The sequence below is a fragment of the Bos grunniens genome, chromosome 19 (assembly GCF_055505025.1).
Source record: "Bos grunniens cultivar Pamir isolate PY7600 chromosome 19, Bosgru_T2T1.0, whole genome shotgun sequence".
Taxonomy (NCBI): Eukaryota; Metazoa; Chordata; class Mammalia; order Artiodactyla; family Bovidae; genus Bos; species Bos grunniens.
In genome coordinates this window covers 43,187,154-43,207,031 of record NC_141183.1, presented here as the reverse complement: position 1 = coordinate 43,207,031, position 19,878 = coordinate 43,187,154, and the positions used below count along the sequence as shown (strand labels likewise).

Sequence of the window (19,878 nt, the reverse complement as noted above, 5' to 3'; positions counted from 1 at the left end):
CGGGCTGTGACTCACCTTCAAGCTTCTTCTTTTGACCGACTGGAGCATGCGGCGGTTGGGAGGGTGCTTCTTGTGGATTCGGTTCAGGAAGTCCACTTTGACGACGTGCTGTGAAATGGTGTCCTGGAAGCGGTCAAACACCTGGCACCGATTGCTCAGCGTCATGTTCTTCTGGTTCAGCTGGGGACGGAGCAGACACATTCCTGCTGTGAAGCTCAGCTGCATCACCCTCCCAACTATCTTATGTTAAAAAAAAAAAGGAGCCCTCGGCCCAGTAGGCTCCTTTTGTCAGGAGCTGGTATGTCAACACTCCTGTCAGAGGGCCAGGAGATGTGGGTGAGATGCTCCCTCGGCCCTGCCCAGTTTAGTTCCTACTCCCTAGAGAGGCCCGAAGGGGACAATACACGGGGAGTCAGCCAGGAAGGGCCCTTCCAAACTCAGCCTCTGACAGTCCTCTTCCCAGTGTACAGGTTTCAGAGCAGATGCAGGCCTTGGCCCTAGAGAGCGCCAGACTCCTTTCCTAGCAAGGGCCTCTCTCCCACCAGAAGCAGGACTGTTGCCCGTGTGGGAGCTTGGCTGACAGGTGAGACCAACACCAGAATCCTGCCCTATTCCTCCTCTATGGCACCAGGGAGCATTCGTGAACCCACCTGGGTACCAGAGCCTTGTTCTACAGCAGGCAGAAAGCCTTGGCCTGCTCTCAAGAGGCCAAAGGGAGGGAAGAAAAAAAGTGTGCAGTAGCCTCCAGAAGGCATGGAGCAACTATGCCTCTTTTCCTTTTCTATGTCTGGTCCCCTATACTTTAATTAAAAGAAAAGATCTATGTGGCAGCTTCCTAATTAGTAAATTAGGAAAACCCCCTATGTGGCTAATAAACAATCACCCAATTAATAACTCCTCATCTGCTGAAAGGCTGCTCTTACAGATTCACATGTGGGTAGTCTGCTCATGGCTGTTTCTCTTCTGGTTCAGCAGGAGGCAAAACGAGACACTCACACTGAGCCTTGGAGAGAGGCTTCCTCCTGCATAACCCTTCTGAGGTGCATGAGTGAAGTGAAGAGGGCCAAGCACGCCCTTTCTCCCTTATGAGCAAGTCTGTAACTGAAGTTCCTCTCAGCGCAGAGCGGAGAGCGCTGGTCGTGCAGAAGGCCAGCAGTCATTCCATGGTTATCACCATTTGATATGGTGATGCCTTATGCAATTACCCTTTGAACCTGGAGAGGCTGCTCTTATGAGGGAGCTGCTCCGCCTGAGGCCCTCTCTCATTCAACCTTCTGAGGGACCATGCTGATTAGGAGATGTCCTAACCCTCTAGGGGAGATAGGAAATTACAGTTCTAGTCTGGCCCCGGGAAGCAGTCTGGAAAATGTAACCAAGTCTCCTGGGAGATAAGATAACAGCACCTCATACCATTCATTCATTCCACAGCTTTGACAAAGGAAGAGAAGGGCAAGGGCCTCGTCGTGTGGTGTGTAGGACACGTTAGGTGCTCAATAAATGACTGTCTGGAATACCGTTAGTTATCTGGGTCAATTCTTCAATTCTCCAAAGTTACTGGGAAGTTACCTGCCAGTGCTATGAGAATAAATATTTTAGAACTTTCTTAGTTTGTTCCCTCTAAAAACAAGAAACAAGAAAATATGGGAGACTTGTGGCTGATTCATGTTGTTGTACAGCAGAAACCATCACAACATTGTAAAGCAATTATCTTCCAATTAAAAATAAATTAAGAAAAAGAAAATATAGAAGAGCATTGATTTGCATAAGGCTGGATCTAACTACTCCCTTTTGAGGGCTGTAGCACCAATTGCTTAACTCATCACAGAGGAAATTATTCACGAACAATCAAGAGCTAGTGGCCTAAGTCTGCCTGTGCAACCGAAACAAGGCATTGTGGGAAAAGGCAAAACGCACGGCCGAGGCAGGCAGGTCACAGCAATGAGAAGTGGGTAGGATGGTCTGCAGGAACCAGCGTCTCAGAGACTGGAGTGAACTCTGGTACAAGGCTGACAGTACTATGCTTCCCACTGAATGGGTCCACGCCCTGGCTGTGCCCACATAGGACCGACGGACACCGCCATGCTTACCACCACATGTTCGATGTGATTCGGACACATCCACCTGCCCAGGGGCATGGCAGTGAGCGGGGGCTCGAGGCAGTCCATGTGGAACAGGAGGGGGCAATAGTCACACTGGATGAGAGGGGCCACGCGACAACTCCTGCAAGAGAGAGGTGGGCCATTAATAGGCAAGGTTAGAGAATTCACACAAACTCTGCCCTGTGGGACGGCTTCCCTTCCTTAATCCTAGCCGTGTTCTTCCACACTCTCCTCCCCAGTACTTCAGTTCCATTCACTATTAGGAAGATGGATGAAGCTGGGGGCCACCACTGGGCTTCTCATCACTCTTCTAAGACGAATGCAGAGAAGTGAATGCTCATTTGGAGTAGAGCTAAAGTGGCTGTCGGAGCAGAAATGATCAACACTCAGTACCTACTGAGGAAGACTGCCAACCCGCTCTGATCTTTCTACTCCGTAACAGAAAGCAATTACCTCAGTTGAAAAAAAAAATCACTAACAACTTTTCCAGAGTCTCACACTACAAGAGGAAAAGATTTCTCTGCCACATTAAGCACTCAGCAAAACTGACAACCAGAGAGCACTGTGCTGGGAAAATGCTTTTGCTATGTACTCATGTAAGCGCAGTTCGAGGGAGGGCATGTAAGCAAACACCAGTTATGATTGTACCTACAATACCCCAGCAGTCCTGATACTTCAGAAGTCCTGAAGCTGCAGCGGAGCCGCAGTGTGGGTCTGGCTCCTGTCTTGTTCCCTATAGCTTTAGCTGTGGAACATTTCTCATTGAGAGCTATTTTCTCTTGCTATCCTGCCTTTCTCACACACCCAAGTCCAGCTTCAGTAACTGAGGCAGCTGGTTCCTGTCACTGCGGAGATCTTATTTGAAGGAAACCAGTGTCCCGGGGAAGCTACAACTGGGGCAGCCTAGAGGCTTTTGGAAGTCATCCAGTCTGAGGCATGCCAGCTAGGATGGATACTTGTACTACTTTAAAATTCATCTTTAGTGCTTCAAAAATTATTAGCCTTTCTCAGGGATGTGTGTCTTGGCTGCCAGAGTTCTTCCTGCTAGTTAGTCTAAATATCCCAAAGCTTCATTTTAAGTCCAACTCCTCTCGCTTAAGCCTCTATCAACATGGTTTACGGTACTTCTGCACCGTGACTGTTCAAGGATTTCTTTCCTAGAACAGTCCAGGCTCTGGCCAATTAGTCACTCAGTCTCTTTGTACTCATACCATCAGATTATGGGTTACCTCTATTTAACATATGTGGTTTGGAAGAGGTGATAAATGAGAGAAAAAACACTTGCTGAATATGAGGGAGAGCCCTCTGCTAGGGAAGAAAAATACCTGTTACACGTGAAGCAGACTTTGACCGGTAAGGGAACAAGACCATTGTGATCTAACTCGTGCTGTGTTTTCTTAACGTTTTTCCCTGTGGTTTCCTCCTTTCTTCTCCTCTTGCTGGAACCTGGAAGAGAAATTGGTGGTGCTAAACGTTCTCTGGAGGCAGAGTTCCTAGTCTGGGGTATGGAAACAAGACTAAGTCAGAGGAACGGATCTCAGTAAAACCATGTGCCATGGCCTGGACACAGATCTCTTTCTGAGAGCCCTCCCTATCCCGGGCTGGTTCCCAGTGAGAAAAAGAATGAAAAAGGAGGAGAAGGGAGACGTAAGTCAGAACCATAATCACGAGTTCCTTGTTGTGTGACAGAAATACATCCTCAGTGTTTTGCAAACATCAAGTGGTCAGCAGCCTAGGTTAGATCCTGGCAAGTTAAGAAACACAAAGACCCAGGTCAAATGGTCAACAAATTCTGTGGAGGTGCCTGAGGAAAAGACTGTAATTTTACTTCATTTTAACAGAAAGCGGAAATGCTACGATTCTGTATGCACCCTACTGACCAGCAGGTTTCCTATGCCTGCCGATCTCACTTTCTATGGGAAGAAGAAAATAAGATTTAGATGCTTTTTGGTATCCAAGAGAAGTCATGACTTAATTAAAAAAAATTTTTTTTTTTAAAAAGGGAATGGAGGACAATTTATAATATCCATCAAGACTGTAAGTACATAGTTGCATAGTTTTGACTCAGTAATTCTAATATTAGTAATTTATCCTCCATACACTCACTTGTATACAGTGATATATTTACAAAATTATTTGTTGAAACACCATTTGTTGTGAATCTGATGCTGGGAAGGATTGGGGGCAGAAGGACAAGGGGACGACAGAGGATGAGATGGCTGGATGGCATCACTGACTTGATGGACGTTGAGTCTGAGTGAACTCCGGGAGTTGGTGATGGACAGGGAGGCCTGGCGTGCTACGATTCATGGGGTCGCAAAGAGTCGGACACAACTGAGCGACTGAACTGAACTGAACGAAAGATTAGGAACAACCAGGATATCCATTAATAAGAAATTAGTTTATATAATGTGTTATTATGCAACCATTAAGAAAACTGAGGAATGTCAACATTAATATGGAAAGATGTATGTAAGCATGCTATTTAAGGGGAAAATGATAAACATATCTGTATTGGCTTCTAAGAGATACATAAGAACCAAAGAGTGGTTATCTATGAGGGGAAGGAAGGTGGAAACTGGGCAACGGCAGACAGGGACAGGTGGGAAATGTTTTATTGAAATTCTTACATTTTTTGAGTTTTGAACTATGTGTATGTTTTCCACACCGCCCCCCGCCCCCACCTCCCTGCTTTAAAGTGATACTGGGAAGGGTGGAATTTAGAAAACTGAGTAAGCATATGAGCCTTCAAAGATCCTTCCACAAACCAAAACAGGAACTTGAGACAGTGGCTGCACGGACAGCGACCCCCAGGCTGCACAGCCTCCTGGGTGGACGGCAGCCTTGTGGAAGCCGGGCTGGGGGGATATGGCGGTCTGGCTGACCTGGCAGTGCAGTGGTGCACGTCAGCTCATTGGGCAGCTGGAACTGGGTGGGGTTCCGCTCCATGGCGGCAGCAATCAGCAGCTCAAAGGGCCGCCTCAGCTGGGGCTGCACGTAGTCTGGCTCTGCGGCCACTGGCTCCTCGTCCACATCAATGATGTCCTCGTCGACGTCATTCTGCTCAGAGGTGGGGGTCTCCGTGCTGGCGTTGGATGTGGGCGTGCCAGGTCGGCTGGCTCTCCTTTCCAGGATCCGGGCATGGGCAATGGCCTTGAGTTCAGTTTTGCTAGCTGATCTGTCCAACAAGTCAGTGTCACTGCTGGGGGATGTAGTCCGTTTGCCAGATTTGTCCACCAGTCCATTGACATGGCCCAGCTCCTTCTTCTGCTCTCGTTTCTGTGCAAGTGAACAGGCGGGCCCATCACATAGAGTATCACAAAACAGAAAGCGATGGATGCTACGAGTCCCGCAAGACCGCTCACCACAACCGTGAGGGTCTCTTAATATTACAGACTCACCCACCTGCGGACTTGGAACACTGGTCTGTGAAAGTTGACCAAACTATGGCTGAACTAAACTACAGCTGGCAAAACCACTGGGGCAGGGAATCATAAAGTACCAAAGTTAGAAACAAACCACATATCACATGATACACAGTGTCTCCACACAAGGTGGGGGTAAAGGGATTAAAAAGTTAAAGCAGTGAGAATAAACTTAGACTAAGTGAGGACAGTGAGAACAACTCAGGGAGTCCAGGACAGAGAACACTGCAGTTTGCCTTGGGAGTGTCCTCCTGAAGGGTTGTTAAGAACCTTGCTCAAAATAAAGAAAAGTCTGTAAAAGCAGAGATAAAAAGTAAAACAGGCAAGCCGAGCTCCCTATCCAGGGATGTTGGGTGCTGGCTTGCAAGGCAACCACACTACAAGGTGGAAGGGTGGTGTGTGGAGCAGTGACCCAGCAGTTATGGTGTCCAAGAATGGTGGCTTCATGTCTCCAGTTTAACCAGAACTCTGAAAGTGACACTTTTTGAATGGAAAGGTGGGGACAGGGAAAAGACTAAGTGCACAGAGTAGGACTGAATGACTGCCAATACATTTTCCTCCAAGGGTCCAAGCAGAGTGAAGGTTTAGCACTGGGGTCCAGCCAGGAGACCTGGGATCTTGTCCCAGTTCTGCCACTGATTCCTTATGACCTTAGGTGATTCCGGCTGGAGGGCAGGAATTCCTCTATGTGTAAAACCTTTCTCCTCCTCCTCTCAGGGATTTGGTTGTGACAAAGAGCTCTGGATACATGAAAGGGATGGCTCTGAGATGGGGGGAAGATCTAGCCTCCACTAGGAGTGGGACCTCCTAGTTCAGTGGGACCTGAACATGAGAGGTCGGTGAGGTCCCCAGGAGGCCATTTCAACCCCCTTCACTGTAACTAAGGGAGGCCAGAGGGCCGGAGAGGTGGTGGTGGTGCAAAAGGCAGACATGGCGTGGGCAGACACAGAGGTCCACTTGAGAGCAGGGAGTGGCATTTTGGGAAAACCACACTATGCAGAAAAAGGTATACTATAGTATAATCCCCCACAAGTGGTTCTGTTTAAATTGTTGAAGAAGTAATAGAGTTTGGAGTCAGAAAGTTTTGGGTTCAAAACTTGGTTCAGTCAATCCTTTTGAGTACTTGGTTAAGTTCTACACTTGTGAACCTCAGTTTCTTCCTTCTAAAAATGGAGACAATAGCACCTGCACTCCTATGGGCTGTATGGATTAATGAAACACGTGTAGAACAGCCAGCTATGATGAGCGCCCAAACAATGTTAGCTCCTCTTCTTCACCCCCTTTTCCTGGCTTTGTCTCTTCTGCCACATTAGTTCCCAACCCTGTCCAGTTCAATTTCTTTGAGTGGCAAGTTTCTGAATGGCCTCTTGGCTAACAGATGTTTCTAACTAGCCCCACTCTAATCTAGCTGGGGACACACAGGCAGAGATCCTGGGAACAGGACAAGCTGGAGGACACCTGCTTTGTGGACATCAAGAGAAATCAAACCACTGCTCTGGTAGGGTGGCTGACTTGGCCTTGGCTTACTTTTTAATAGGAACTCTATGCACACATTGAAAAAGTGTCCGCCTAATTGTTAACTTTCTTCTTAAAGCTTAAAAACTGTTACACACATAAACCACAATCTCTGAATCATCTCATCCTGTTTCTGCAACAAAGGAAGTCATCATTCATTGTGACATCATGTTGAGGGGCCAGGAAAAGATGTGATGTCACAACAAAGGACAGTTGCTTGGTGTGTGGTTAGTGCGGGGGTAGGGCAGGGAATGGTTTACAATCCACATACAAATTCTAATCCACAGCCTGTAATTTGAGGATTGGGTCTCGCTATCTGGGTGGAAGCACACTTACTTCCTTTTCTGATAAGGGAGCATTTAGCTTTTGAACCCCACAGAAGTTCTCAACATAGAAAATTATGTTCTCAAAGCCAGTACTGAATTATCAAAGCTGAGGGAAGGGAAGCTGAAGAGAGGTTGGACAACCTGGGGTCCAAGTGGCTCAAAATGTTCTCCACCCCCCACACCTGGCCAAGCCTCTGGAGACCAGTGACTTATTTGCCTCAAGGTGAGGGGAATCCTTTTTCTATCAAGCTGCAGGGCCAGCCTTCTTCAGCCCCTTTCGCCATGGATACAGCTGCCACTATGTTCAGGCCAGTTATCAAGAGGTCTACAAGGAGATCAGACCACTCCTGTCACTAGTGAGTGAACATGTCTCAGTAAATTAACACAGCTCTTCAGCCCATTTCAGCAGCCCATGTTTGGATTTTAGGCCTTACCGGATTCTAAACAGTATCATGGGGCGTGTGAGGGTGATTCAGGGGTGGAAGAGATAAGAAGAAGGGACGAAAATGCCTTCAGGACCAGGCCGCCTTAGCTCTCATTATCAGTGGTCTAGATCTGGCATTTGGAGCAAAGCCTTCCGAAAGCAGCATTCTTACCTTTCGGCGAACAGTGCACCGGTGACACATCCACTCCCCAGGAGGCAACATCTCTTCACTCAGTGGAGGGTTGCTGCGGGAAAGACAAGGGCAAGACTAAGTGACTAACCCACCACTGCAGCGGCGACAAGCCTAACTAGGTCTGACGCAAAGCCACATGGTGCTCAACTTGTATTCTGCAGTTATACATCTCTTATCCTTCAAAATGTTTACTTGGCCCCATTTACAGTAACCTAAGGAGTGAGCGGGGACGACAGAGGATGAGATGGCTGGATGGCATCACTGACTCGATGGACGTGAGTCTGAGTGAACTCTGGGAGTTGGCGATGGACAGGGAGGCCTGGCGTGCTGCGATTCATAGGGTCACAAAGAGTCGGACACGACTGAGCAACTGAACTGAAGGAGTGAGCGTCCCTTCCCACATCTTAGAAAGAGATGCCAAACCCAGAGCTACGAACACTGGACTGACAGTGAAAGATATAATGAACTGGTCTGGAGTATTCAAGTCATTTCTAAACTCTGCACCATGCTAATAAAATCACGGGGAGAGAGGTTCTCCACAGCCTTTTCAAAGTTGGCCGGTGGAAGTCCACGATATTCCACCTGCTGTTCAAAGCCGTCTGTCACAGGGTCCTCTTCCATCTTCCCAGGCCCCTTTTGGGAACTTTCCCCCCTAGTTAAACTGAAGACTTGCTATTTCTTCCTCTAAAATTCTTCCCCCTGAAAGCTGCGCCTATCGAAACTCTATTCACCCTGTAGGGCCTGCCTCAATCAGCCTATAGTAGATGAAAGACAGCTACAAATTCTCTGCTACCCTTCCACCCAGAAGTAGTCCATTTCCTTCCTCTCGAATTGCCTGTCTTTTTCTGACCACGCCTCACAGCTTGCGGGATCCCAGTTCCCCAACTAGGGCAGGGATTGAACCCATGCCCTCAACAGTAAAGTGTGGAGTCCTAACCACTGGATCACTGAGGCATTCTCTCTTGTGACTTGTTCTGACCAACAGAATGCAGCAGAGGTGACAATGTAGGAACTTCCATGGCTGCATCTGAAGAGCCCTGTAGATTCCATTTTTACACGCTTGGAATATTCCATCTCAGAGCCTTGCTCTCATGCTGAGAGGTCACACAGAGGAGACTTCAGGCACTCCAATCAGCTCCAAGTCAACAGCCAGCACCGACTATTGCTACATGACTGAGTCATCCTGGATCATGCCAACTCAGCTGAGCCTCCAAATAACCACAGTCCCAGATAACAACTGAACAGAAAAACCACCCAGCTGAGCCTAGTCAACATGCAGATTTGTGGGTGATAATAACTAGGGTCTGTTTTAAGCCACTGAGTTTTGGGGAAGTTTGTTACCAGTGATAGGTAACTGAGCACACAACTCCTCCATGTGCTCTTCCCAGACTACTAAAACATCCTTCTTATGCCTTCCCTTGTATGACAATTCTCTTACTTCTTTTATCAGAGGAATCAAGACAAGGACTGGATCTCCTTCCCTCTTTGTATCTTTACAATAGAGAGGCTGCATAAACAGTAGTCACTCAGTAAGTCAATACTGAATCAAAATTATAGCTGTGGAGGGCTGGTCTTACCGATTCTCCAGATCACTGATTTCCATTAAGGTTTCTAAGAATCATATGAAACTTTAGTAAATTCTTAGGAGGGTCACATTTATAATGTCTCTACAGCAGTGGACCCCAAAGTGTGGTCTCCAGACAAGCAGCATCAGCATCATCTGGGAACTTACTACAAATAAAAATTCTGTCCAAAAAGATACATGCTCCCCAATGTTCACAGCAGTGCTATCTACCATAACCAAGATATAGAAGCAAGCTAAATGTTCATCGACAGATGAATGTGTAAGGAAGATACGGTACACATATACAGTGGAACATTACTCAGCCGTAAAAAGAGTGAACCACCACTTGCAGCTCAGTGAAGCAAGTCAGAGAAAGACAAATCATCATTTATCACTTACATGTGGAATCTAAAAAATGATACAAATAACTTACTTAGAAAAAATACTTGCAGACATAGAAAGCAAATTTTTGGTTACCATAGGAGATAGCAGTGGAGGAGAGTAGGGTGGGGGAAGGTAAATTAAGATTTGTGATTAACATACATACACTGCTAAATATAAAGTAGGTAAACAGCAAGGATCTACTGTATGGTGACGGGAACTATGCTCAGTATCCTGCAATACTCTATAATGAAAAAGAACCTCTGTGTGTGTATGTATGTATACCTGAATCACTTTGCATACACTTGAAACACAACATTGTAAATTAACTATAATTCAATTAAAAAATTAAACACAAATTCTGAGCCCTCACTCCAGGCTTACTGAATTAGAAATTCTGAGACAGCCTCAGCGATGTGTGTTTAACCAGCTCTCCAGGTGATTCTGCTCAACACCCAAGTTTGAAAACTGCTATATAGAATAAGGTTACATTTATGCTTAAGAAATTCCTACATTTGGTTCCTGGAATTCACCAACTTGGAATGGTGTGGAGGACATTTTTTTTCATAATATATGAAAAATGCTAAAAACAAATTATTATATGTATTTAGGCTATGGATATATAAGGACTCTTCCTTAAGTCCTAGGCCTTAATGCTAGGCTACTTTACCCTTTCTACCTAAATGGCACTTAGCTTGACAAATTTTCCTAGCTCCTGCTTTGTCAACACATCCCCAGAGCCCTAGGCACACGTGTCAGGATGTCCAGCAAGCCCTCACAGCTCACTGCTTCCTATTCAGTCTCCCTGGTGGAATCTCAGGAGGATCCTTGGCAGGAAGCAGAAAGCAGGAGGCAGGCTGGCCTACTGGGACAGGCCTGCACGCCCTAGAGGACCACACACGACTGTCACCGGTAAAGTCTCCCCTAGTTCTCTCCAGTATATTCCTCACAGGCCATATCCAAACTAATGAAATGCATGTGTGTAATCTGCAAAGGCCTACAGACTCTGCTATGCTTCAGCAGCTGTCATATTAAAATTAACCCTGAAAGAGCTGTCATTTCTGATTCTGTTTTTCATCATTTCTTTTCATCTGCCTACTGGCTTCGTGTTTTGTATCAAGATAACCTATACCAAACATGTAGCAGGGAAGGGTGAGGCAAGGTGGCAGTGGCTTAGATGTTTTTACCAAGATGTGAATGCCCCCCCGGCTGCTCTTCCTGCCTTTCTCAATCTATGTCTAACCCCGCTGGCAAAATAATTCTGCCACAATTCTGATCATGTCAGTCTCCTAATTAAAAGCCCTTCCATATCGCCCTCACCCCAAAAGGATAAAGTTCAAGCTCCTCAGTACTGCAGGCCAGGAATCTGCCCCTTCCCCAGCTCTATTAGTCTGGTGGCTCCCTACACAGTCCACACTGTTTCTCAACCCTGTGTCTCTGCTCATGCCAGAGCTGCTACCCACAACCACAAAAGCTGAGCCTCCCTCCAGTCCTTCATCTGGTGAGCTCCTCATCTTCTGGAGCTCAAGTCAGGCATCATCACCAGGAAGTCTCCTCTGACAGCCCGCGATCCTCTATGGCACTTCTGGGCCACACTATACACTGAACTCTCAAGGACCCGAATCCTGCTCTCTGCCTCATTTACCTTTGTATTTCCATACTCTGCATAATGCCTGGCACACAGCAGGTACACAATAAGGCTTTAAAGAACAGGGGAGCACAAAATGAATGGGCTTCTAAGAGTGAATGTAACTGCCCCCTGGCCGAAGTCATGAGATGAGGCAATGTGGTTGACTTATTTTGGTGGTTAAATTACACGTGAAATTACTTATGTTTTCTGTCACAAAATAAGAAGATAGCAGAATCAAAGTCCATACCTGCAAGCCTAAACTTCATACAGAAACACCCTACTTAAATCCTCTTTAAACAATTTATCTTTCTTAACACAGGGGTAAAATGCTTAAAATCCATACTAAGCAGCTCTCAAAAGTAGCTCCTGGTTGGCTTCTAAAGGATCACTTTTAGAGATATCATGCTTAAGAACATTTCTCAGAATCCTAGATTATGGCCATGGGCTCCTCTTGTCTGCCCTGAAGTGTGGGATGAGGGCTGCAAGTTCAGGGAGTCGTGCAGGAAAGTCAGAGTGTTGTCTCCAGGATGAACACAGACATTTTAAAAAGTGAGGCCTTGCTGCTTTCTTAGAGGCAGAATATGCATCTTGAAATAAATTTGAAAATATGGTATCTCGAGAGAAGGCAGTAATTTCTGAGAAGGGATGAACAGGGAAGGAAGTTCTATGTTTCTCGAAAATGACCATCAGAGTCGTGGCTGGAAAACAGGAATCACCCACCAAGCTTTCTCATGATGATGATTCTTTCCTCTTTGCTTTGAGCAATTCCTTTCAAGCTATTTGGAAGGCAGTTTTTATAAAAAGCTTTTTTTTTTTTGGGCCATGCCACATGGCATGTAGGATCTTTAGCTCCCTGACCGGGGATCGAATCTGTGCCCTCTGCACTGGAAATGTGGAGTCTTAACCACTGGACAGCCAGGGAAGTCCTTAGAAGGCAGTTTTTCAACTCAGACATCTACACAAAGATTCATGAAATGGGTCAACAAAAGACAGGCTGCCATTGGAGTAGGGTAAGCCTTTGACTGCGTGGATCACAATAAACTGTGGAAAATTCTGAAAGAGATGGGAATACCAGACCACCTGACCTGCCTCTTGAGAAACCTATATGCAGGTCAGGAAGCAACTTAGAACTGGACATGGAACAACAGACTGGTTCTAAATAGGAAAAGGAGTACGTTAAGGCTGTATATTGTCACCATGCTTATTTAACTTATATGTAGACTACATCATGAGAAACGCTGGGCTGGAAGAAGCACAAGCTGGAATCAAGACTGCCAGGAAAAATATCAATAACCTCAGATATGCAGATGACACCACCCTTATGGCAGAAAGTGAAGAGGAACTAAAAAGCCTCTTGATGAAAGTGAAAGTGGAGAGTGAGAAAGTTGGCTTAAAGCTCAACATCCAGAAAACGAAGATCATGGCATCTGGTCCCATCACTTCATGGCAAATAGATGGGGAAACAGTGGAAACAGTGTAAGACTTTATTTTTTTGGCCTCCAAAATCACTGCGGATGGTGACTGCAGCCATGAAATTAAAAGATGCTTACTCCTTGGAAGGAAAGTTATGACCAACCTAGACAGCATATTCAAAAGCAGAGACATTACTTTGCCAACAAAGGTCCACCTAGTCAAGGCCATGGTTTTTCCAGTAGTCATGTATGGATGTGAGAGTTGGACTGTGAAGAAAGCTGAGCGCCAAAGAAATGATGCTTTTGAACTCTGGTGTTGGAGAAGACTCTTGAGAGTCCCTTGGACTGCAAGGAGATCCAACCAGTCCATCCTAAAGGAGATCAGCCCTGGGATTTCTTTGGAAGGAATGATGCTAAAGCTGAAACTCCAGTACTTTGGCCACCTCATGTGAAGAGTTGACTCATTGGAAAAGACTCTGATGCTGGGAGGGATTGGGGGCAGGAGGAGAAGGGGACGACAGAGGATGAGATGGCTGGATGGCATCACCGACTCGATGGACGTGAGTTTGAGTGAACTCCGGGAGTTGGTGATGGACAGGGAGGCCTGGCGTGCTGCAATTCATGGGGTTGCAAACAGTTGGACACGACTGAGCGACTGAACTGAACTGAACTGAATGAGCTTAGAAACTAGTTCTGAAGATGCTGTTCTGCAAGCAGACTGGTTTTGCTCTGTATCAGAAACACTGCCAACAGAGAAAGGATTCCAGGGAGAAAGGAGATTCTGCAGCCTCGGGGTTGCTCACACACACATCCTGAGGACTCCCCTGCCTCATCCACCCATCTTAAAGCTGCTTCCCTCATTAGAACAGTGTTCTCACAAGTTAAGCATGCAACTTCAAAACAATTATATGCATGCCAAAGTCTTTAAATCATAATATGCCTGTCAAGAAGAACATGGTTCCATCCCAGCTCCCTCTCAATCCTGTATATCAATGAAGACAGGGTGATGAAGGCCATCCTCTACAGAAGAATATGATTAAAAGTTAAAGTCAGGATGCTGAAATTATCAAAGTTTCTGCTGCTCAGCAGGAAAAACCATAAAAACACTACCGTCAGCCAGTGCCGCTTGTAAAGACATCAATGTGCTTCCTCATCACTATGCTTAGAAACAGCAGAGTGATAATCTCATTTTACATCTACTGTATTACGGTTCACAAAGTGTTTTCACAGATGTTCTTATTTGATTTTCACCATCAAACTGTGAAAATTCTTACTCCCATCATACAGGTATCTCCAAACTCATTAATCTAAAGCTATGGAGTCAGAAAGCAGCAGAATGAGAACCAAAATCAGCTTCCTGGTTCTTCCAAATCTTGAGCCCAATCTGTTTTTAAAGAACCTTTGCGAGTTCTCTTATTTCTGGGGAACACAATGGAATATCCATCACGGTAACTTCCTCAACCATAAGGTCAAGCATTTCCCTCTCCATTAGTCTTCATTTACTGAGTTTCCACTGCTTCCTAACCAATGCCACCCTGGAGGTACCATGCTGTAGGAAGGACACAAAGCAAACCAGTTATGACCTACCCCGTCAAGAAGCTCAGCCTCTAGGCAGAGAAGACCAGAGTCATTCATCTACTCAAGTATTACTGGACACTATGCTTCCCAGGCAGTGCAGTGATAAAGAATCCACCTGCCAATGCAGGAGACGCAAGAGACACATGTTCCATCCCTGGGTCGGGAAGATCCCCTGGAGGAGGAAATGACAACCCACTCTGGTATTCTTGCCTGGAAAATTCCATGGACAGAGGAGCCTGGTGGGCTACATACAGTTCACGGGGCCACAAAGAGTTGGACATGACTGAACTCTCTCACATCCACCCACACCTCCCCCTCCCACGTTATGCTAAGCAATGTACTAAGTGGCAAGATTTCAGAAACGGTCCTTGCTCTCAGGGATCACAGTCGAGAGGCAATGTGAAAAGAACAATCAACTACAAACTGCTTCTTGGCATATAGACCTATGTAAGACTCAACTATTCATGGATCCCAGACAACCCAGAGCCTCAGAAGTTTGGTCTTTTGGTACCTGAAGGTGACAGTGGCCCTTCCCTGATTCTTTCTATATCTCAACAACTGCTATTCAGCAAATGGTAATTAAGCCAGTGATCTTCTAGAGATGATGAAGTTAAGGATCTTGAGGTGTTCATGAGAAGACTATTTTTTTATGTTTTGGCCATGCCCAGAATCATGTGGGATCTTAGTTTTCTGACCAGGGATCGAACTCATGCCCCCTGAGATAGTAGCACAGAGTCTTAACCACTGGACTGCCTGGGAAGTCCCGAGACTATAGTCTTAGAAGAAGAAGGTGTATTTCGGTATTGCGACAACCTACCTGATAAAGGAAGGTTCTGGGAGTGGAGACATTTCCCTGGGAACAGAGACTGAAGTCCACCAAGCATACAGTGGTCCACCAACCACGTTTAGGTTCCTTCTGAGAACTAAGTCCTGGGAAGAAAGGTGAGCCCTAGAAAAGTCGTGTTCTGTACGTGAGCTGGCTTGTCTTGGAAAACTGGCAGCTCTTTAGACAACAGGCCAAGGATCTTTATTTTATTTTCTGGCTTCAAAGAATATGCCCCACAGTGCTAGAAGACAGGCACCTTCTCCCCAGGACAGAAGGGTGTCCTGGGAGCGTGGCGCTCTTACAGAATATCTTCCCATCTTCACAGCTATGGATGTTTCCTTCCAGATCGTTTGTTTAAAAGCAATTACTGGCCAGAGAATGACTGTTCACCGCTCCTCAACTTGCTATTTATTTTAACCACTACCTGATCTTGAAGACATTGTAAGCTATAAAATACTTCATAGCAATGGAGCTCTCAATCTTCAGAAAGTGTACAACTGAAGGATATGCATCTCACAGAGTAGCTCTCTGTGAGGCCTGAGAGGGCCTATAAACTGTTAACAGTAACATCTACACACAAACCAATTAAAAAACTGGTCAAAGGGGCTTCCCTGGCAGTCCAGTGGTTAAGAATCTGCCATGCAATGCAGGGGACACCAGTTTGATCCCTGGTCTGGGAAAAGTAAGCCTGTGTGGACAACTACTGAAGCCCACGTGCCTGGAGCCCGGGCTCTGCAACAAGAAAAGCTACCACAGTGAGAAGCCTGTGCACTGCAACTAGAGGAAGTCCACGTGCAACAACGAAGACCCAACACAGCCAAAAATTAAAAAAAAAAAAAAAAAAAGTTTGTCAAAGACATTAATTATTTCAAGCAAACACTCCTAAACCTCTGCTGCAGGACTCTAACATCTGAACTCCCACCAACAAATCAAATGATGTGCCTCTGTTGCTGAAGAGGGTGTCTAGATTGGTCTATTGAGAAAACCACAGACATACACCCCTCAGCTAACTGTAATGCCTGCCCTGGGTCAAAGATTCAAAGTCCAGAGCCAGATGATCCCAACTTACAGCTAAAGGATGGAAGAAGCCCGGTTTTAATTTAGAATGTCTCTTTCATTCACTAATGAGGCAGCAGCTCACCACTGCAGGTGGAAGATGTTGGTAGTTGTCATGGTTCTTGGCTCTCTAATTAAGAGGATCTATTTCAAGTCATATACCAGTGCGGTTGATCCCAGTCTAACCTCACTGCTCTCCTTCGCCTATTAATACATGTGAACCTGCCCAACATTAACATTTACTTCAGATTTAGTCGCTACCAGCGGGACCTGTTGCTCCATAGCTCTGCGCTAATTATCCATCCAGCACAAGCAGATTTTCAATATAGAACTGGAAGGGAGAGGGGGAGGGGATCGAGAGAACAAAGGGAGGAGGGGAGAGGTGAAGGGAGACAAGGAAGCAGAAAGACTGCCTTTTATTTCAGAGATCTCTTTTTTCGCATCACAACATGCAGATAAAAATGGTATAGGGCTCTGGACTTTTTTTTTTTTAATATGCTGTTTCTGATGTATGGCTTGCAAATGTCCATTCAGCTAAGTGACACTGACATTTTAAAACTTGAACCAAAGGCAGTCGGAGAGACATGAAAATATCACCTAACCAAATTAAAAGCTTTGGTGTATGTCTTAAGACAAAAGGAAGCAGGTGGATGAAGAAATACTTAAAAAAGAACACACTCCATTTTCTCTCCCTGGACTGTCAAAATATTCTATGTAATACACACAGGAACACTGTTCGAACAGCCTTTCTGTACACAATACACCAACAGCCTTCCACTCGGTTCTCTTCTAAAAGAGGTCAGTCAAATGAACTGGTTAGGGTCCCTCCTGTCAGAACCCATCATTCTCCAAGAATCAGAAGCTCTCCAGCCCCACAAATGGTCATTTCAGTTGAAATAAAATATCAGACTAAGAAAGATTTCACTGCCTGCAGCCCCCTTCCCCATCATCTATGTCCCCTCCCCTTTTTGGGGTGGTGGTGGTGGCGGGGGTGTTCAGCCAGCAAACAATAGCACTGAGCGGTTCTGATTTTTAATTTCACAGTTCACGGGTCTCATCCATCCACGTGAGGTCCACTACCAGATAAAAATCCTGCATTTATATTTAACGGCATTGTGCAAGACCGACTGCTGAAGACAATACATGCTCAGAACAGGCCTCTTCTCTCTGACTGGCCCTGCTGCTCTTGGCCAGCTCAGGAAATGTGTCGGTACTAGTCAAAACGGGATCGCTGACAGGACCATAGCCGTGTCTCAGCCTCCCAGCAGCCATCTTGATCTACAAAGGCATCTACCCGCATAAGAAACAAGCCTTTCATAAACTGAAATCAGTTTCTGTCCTGGAAAAGCTAAGAGGTGACGGTTCAAGTTTAATTTAAAAACATCTGTTTAAATTAAAAGCTGTATTAATCATTTCTCAATTTACTGGTCTGTGTTTTGAAGGAACAAAACTTAATGAAATTTAAATGTCAGAAGAAATAGTAAGCGTCCCCTGGACACTTGTGTGGGCATTAGCTTTTCCCTTCACGGATGGCCTACCTTTCAAAGGCAGGAAAGATGGTCACACTGAAGGATACTGAAGAGATGAAAGTGAAGAGAAGTTCATGGGGTCCCTGAACCTTATTTCTTCCTCTCCTTTATCCCAGCTACTGACTCAAATACAGCTAATGCCACGAAGTACATAAAAAGTACACGCACTGCTGGTTTTTCATGCAGAGCCTCAGTGGCTGTGTTAACAAGGAGGCCAGTGCAGTGCCAGGCCACTACAAACGCCCCATTGAGAAACTTAGCTAGTTGCGTCACTTCCACAGGCATATAATCCTTTCAAACTAGCTGACTGTGCCCCCCAATTTTATTGCCTTCTATGTAGAGCTTCATTGGCCGTCCTCCCAGTGAAGGACACCTGGAGAAGAGGATTACAAGTAGTGCAGGGCAAGGAGGAGGCGGGGAAGACCACCGGCACTTATACCAGGGGTTCGCCTCTGCTAACTTCTCTACCAGCCGAGCCCGGTGCCACAGGACCTGATCTATCACTGGCGTGGCTGTTCTTGCGATCCTGGCTTCTCCACAATGGAAAATGAGCTGGCTGCAAACATTTTAAAAATGGGCTTCATTCATTCACCTAATGATGGATGCTGGAGTCCACTTGTTTTAGAAAAGAGTCGATATTCTGGCCTCAACAGTCACTTTTTAATGGTCTCAAGGAACATTCCATGGGAAAGTAGAACAATTTTAACTGTGTATTCCATAAAAGTCTCCGAGGTATGGAAAACAAAGACTAAAAGTCTCCGAGGTACTGGGTACTGTTTTGTGGTCAAATTTCAGTGGACGGCCAAGAGTAAGGAAATAGCCAGGCCACACTCTCCTTGTGAACACAGCTCAGGGAATCTGGAACAGTTCACATCTTACAAATACTGGGCCTAAAATTCTATAAAGGTTGGGAAAATGAAAACCAGTGTAACACCTTAGATGTAGGGAGACCAACTATTTGAATCCAGCTAAATGTGGAGAGCAGGTTTCTACCCATGGCCCAGCTGCTCTTCCCCAAGAAGGATTTCTGCTTCATTTACTCTCCTCTGACAGGGTCTTCTTTTAAAAAAAAAAAGAGGGAAGGAGGAGGCATAAAGCTACCATTTGGGCCAAAACAGCACAGGACTTATTCCCCTCGTCTTTGACTCTGCCGCTCGCCCCTCCCCCAAGTTCACTTAGAAACCTCAAAGCTCCCCGCCCTGCCCTGCTGAAGTAATCTCCTGGGCATGCTGTCAGACTGTGCTGTCGTGGTTTGATGCCACAGCTAAGTGCTGACTTGGGCTTCTGAAGCCTTCCAGTTATACCCCTGGTGACCTATTTAGGAGCTAAACACACTTGTCAGAGACAGCGCCATGATTCTTCCTTTCTGCCCACTGTTCTCTCACATGGTCCCCCACCAAAGAACAATCACCCTAAAGGCCTGAAAGTGTGCACACAAATGGTAAGACTTGGGGAAAGCCTGCATGCAGCAAGCATACAGGCCCTGGACAGGAGTTCTTTCCTGTGACTTAAATAACCAGCAGACATTTTTCTTACTTCAATGCCACAAACTGCAGCTCAAAGTCAAAGATGTCTGATATCATGGAGTCAGGTGTCAGAATTACCTTGAGTTAGATGACTAAGTGTCATCTCTGCCAGGCAAAACTGAGAGGACTACCAAGGAGGAATAAAGCAAGACACAGATAATAGAGCAAAACAATGTCAATATCAGCATCAATAAAGGTCAAAATTAGTGACAGAATTCTCCCTACATTTAAGATGGTCTTTCATAAAAATGGTAAGCAAGGTCAAGCAAAGTTAAATATGGCCAACCCAGGTACAGAACTATGGAATATTACAGGCTCAGACACATTTAATGAGATTCACGTAGTAAAATTTTCACAATGTATTTTGACCAATAACAGTTGATTGTTCATGGAG

At 45.7% G+C, this 19,878-nt stretch overlaps 1 protein-coding gene across 10 annotated transcripts in view; it reads right to left on the bottom strand.

Annotated features, from left to right (window-relative positions):
• PHF12 (PHD finger protein 12) overlaps positions 1–19,878 on the bottom strand; it is a 40,021-nt gene that overhangs the window by 10,420 nt on the left and 9,723 nt on the right. For 9 of the 10 annotated variants that reach the window (XR_015148163.1, XR_015148162.1, XR_015148164.1 and 6 more), the window contains 5 exons: positions 7,962–8,034; positions 4,985–5,378; positions 3,425–3,545; positions 2,088–2,220; positions 16–180 (listed from right to left, as the gene is read on the bottom strand). Coding sequence is in view for 7 of the 10 variants with exons in the window: in XM_086360000.1 (XP_086216126.1) it covers positions 16–180; positions 2,088–2,220; positions 3,425–3,545; positions 4,985–5,378; positions 7,962–8,034 (886 nt within the window). In the remaining 3 variants the exon portion in view is untranslated. Of the gene's footprint in view, positions 1–15; positions 181–2,087; positions 2,221–3,424; positions 3,546–4,984; positions 5,379–7,961; positions 8,035–15,364; positions 16,216–19,878 lie in introns of those variants that run through there. The other variant, XM_086360004.1, reaches the window with a different exon arrangement.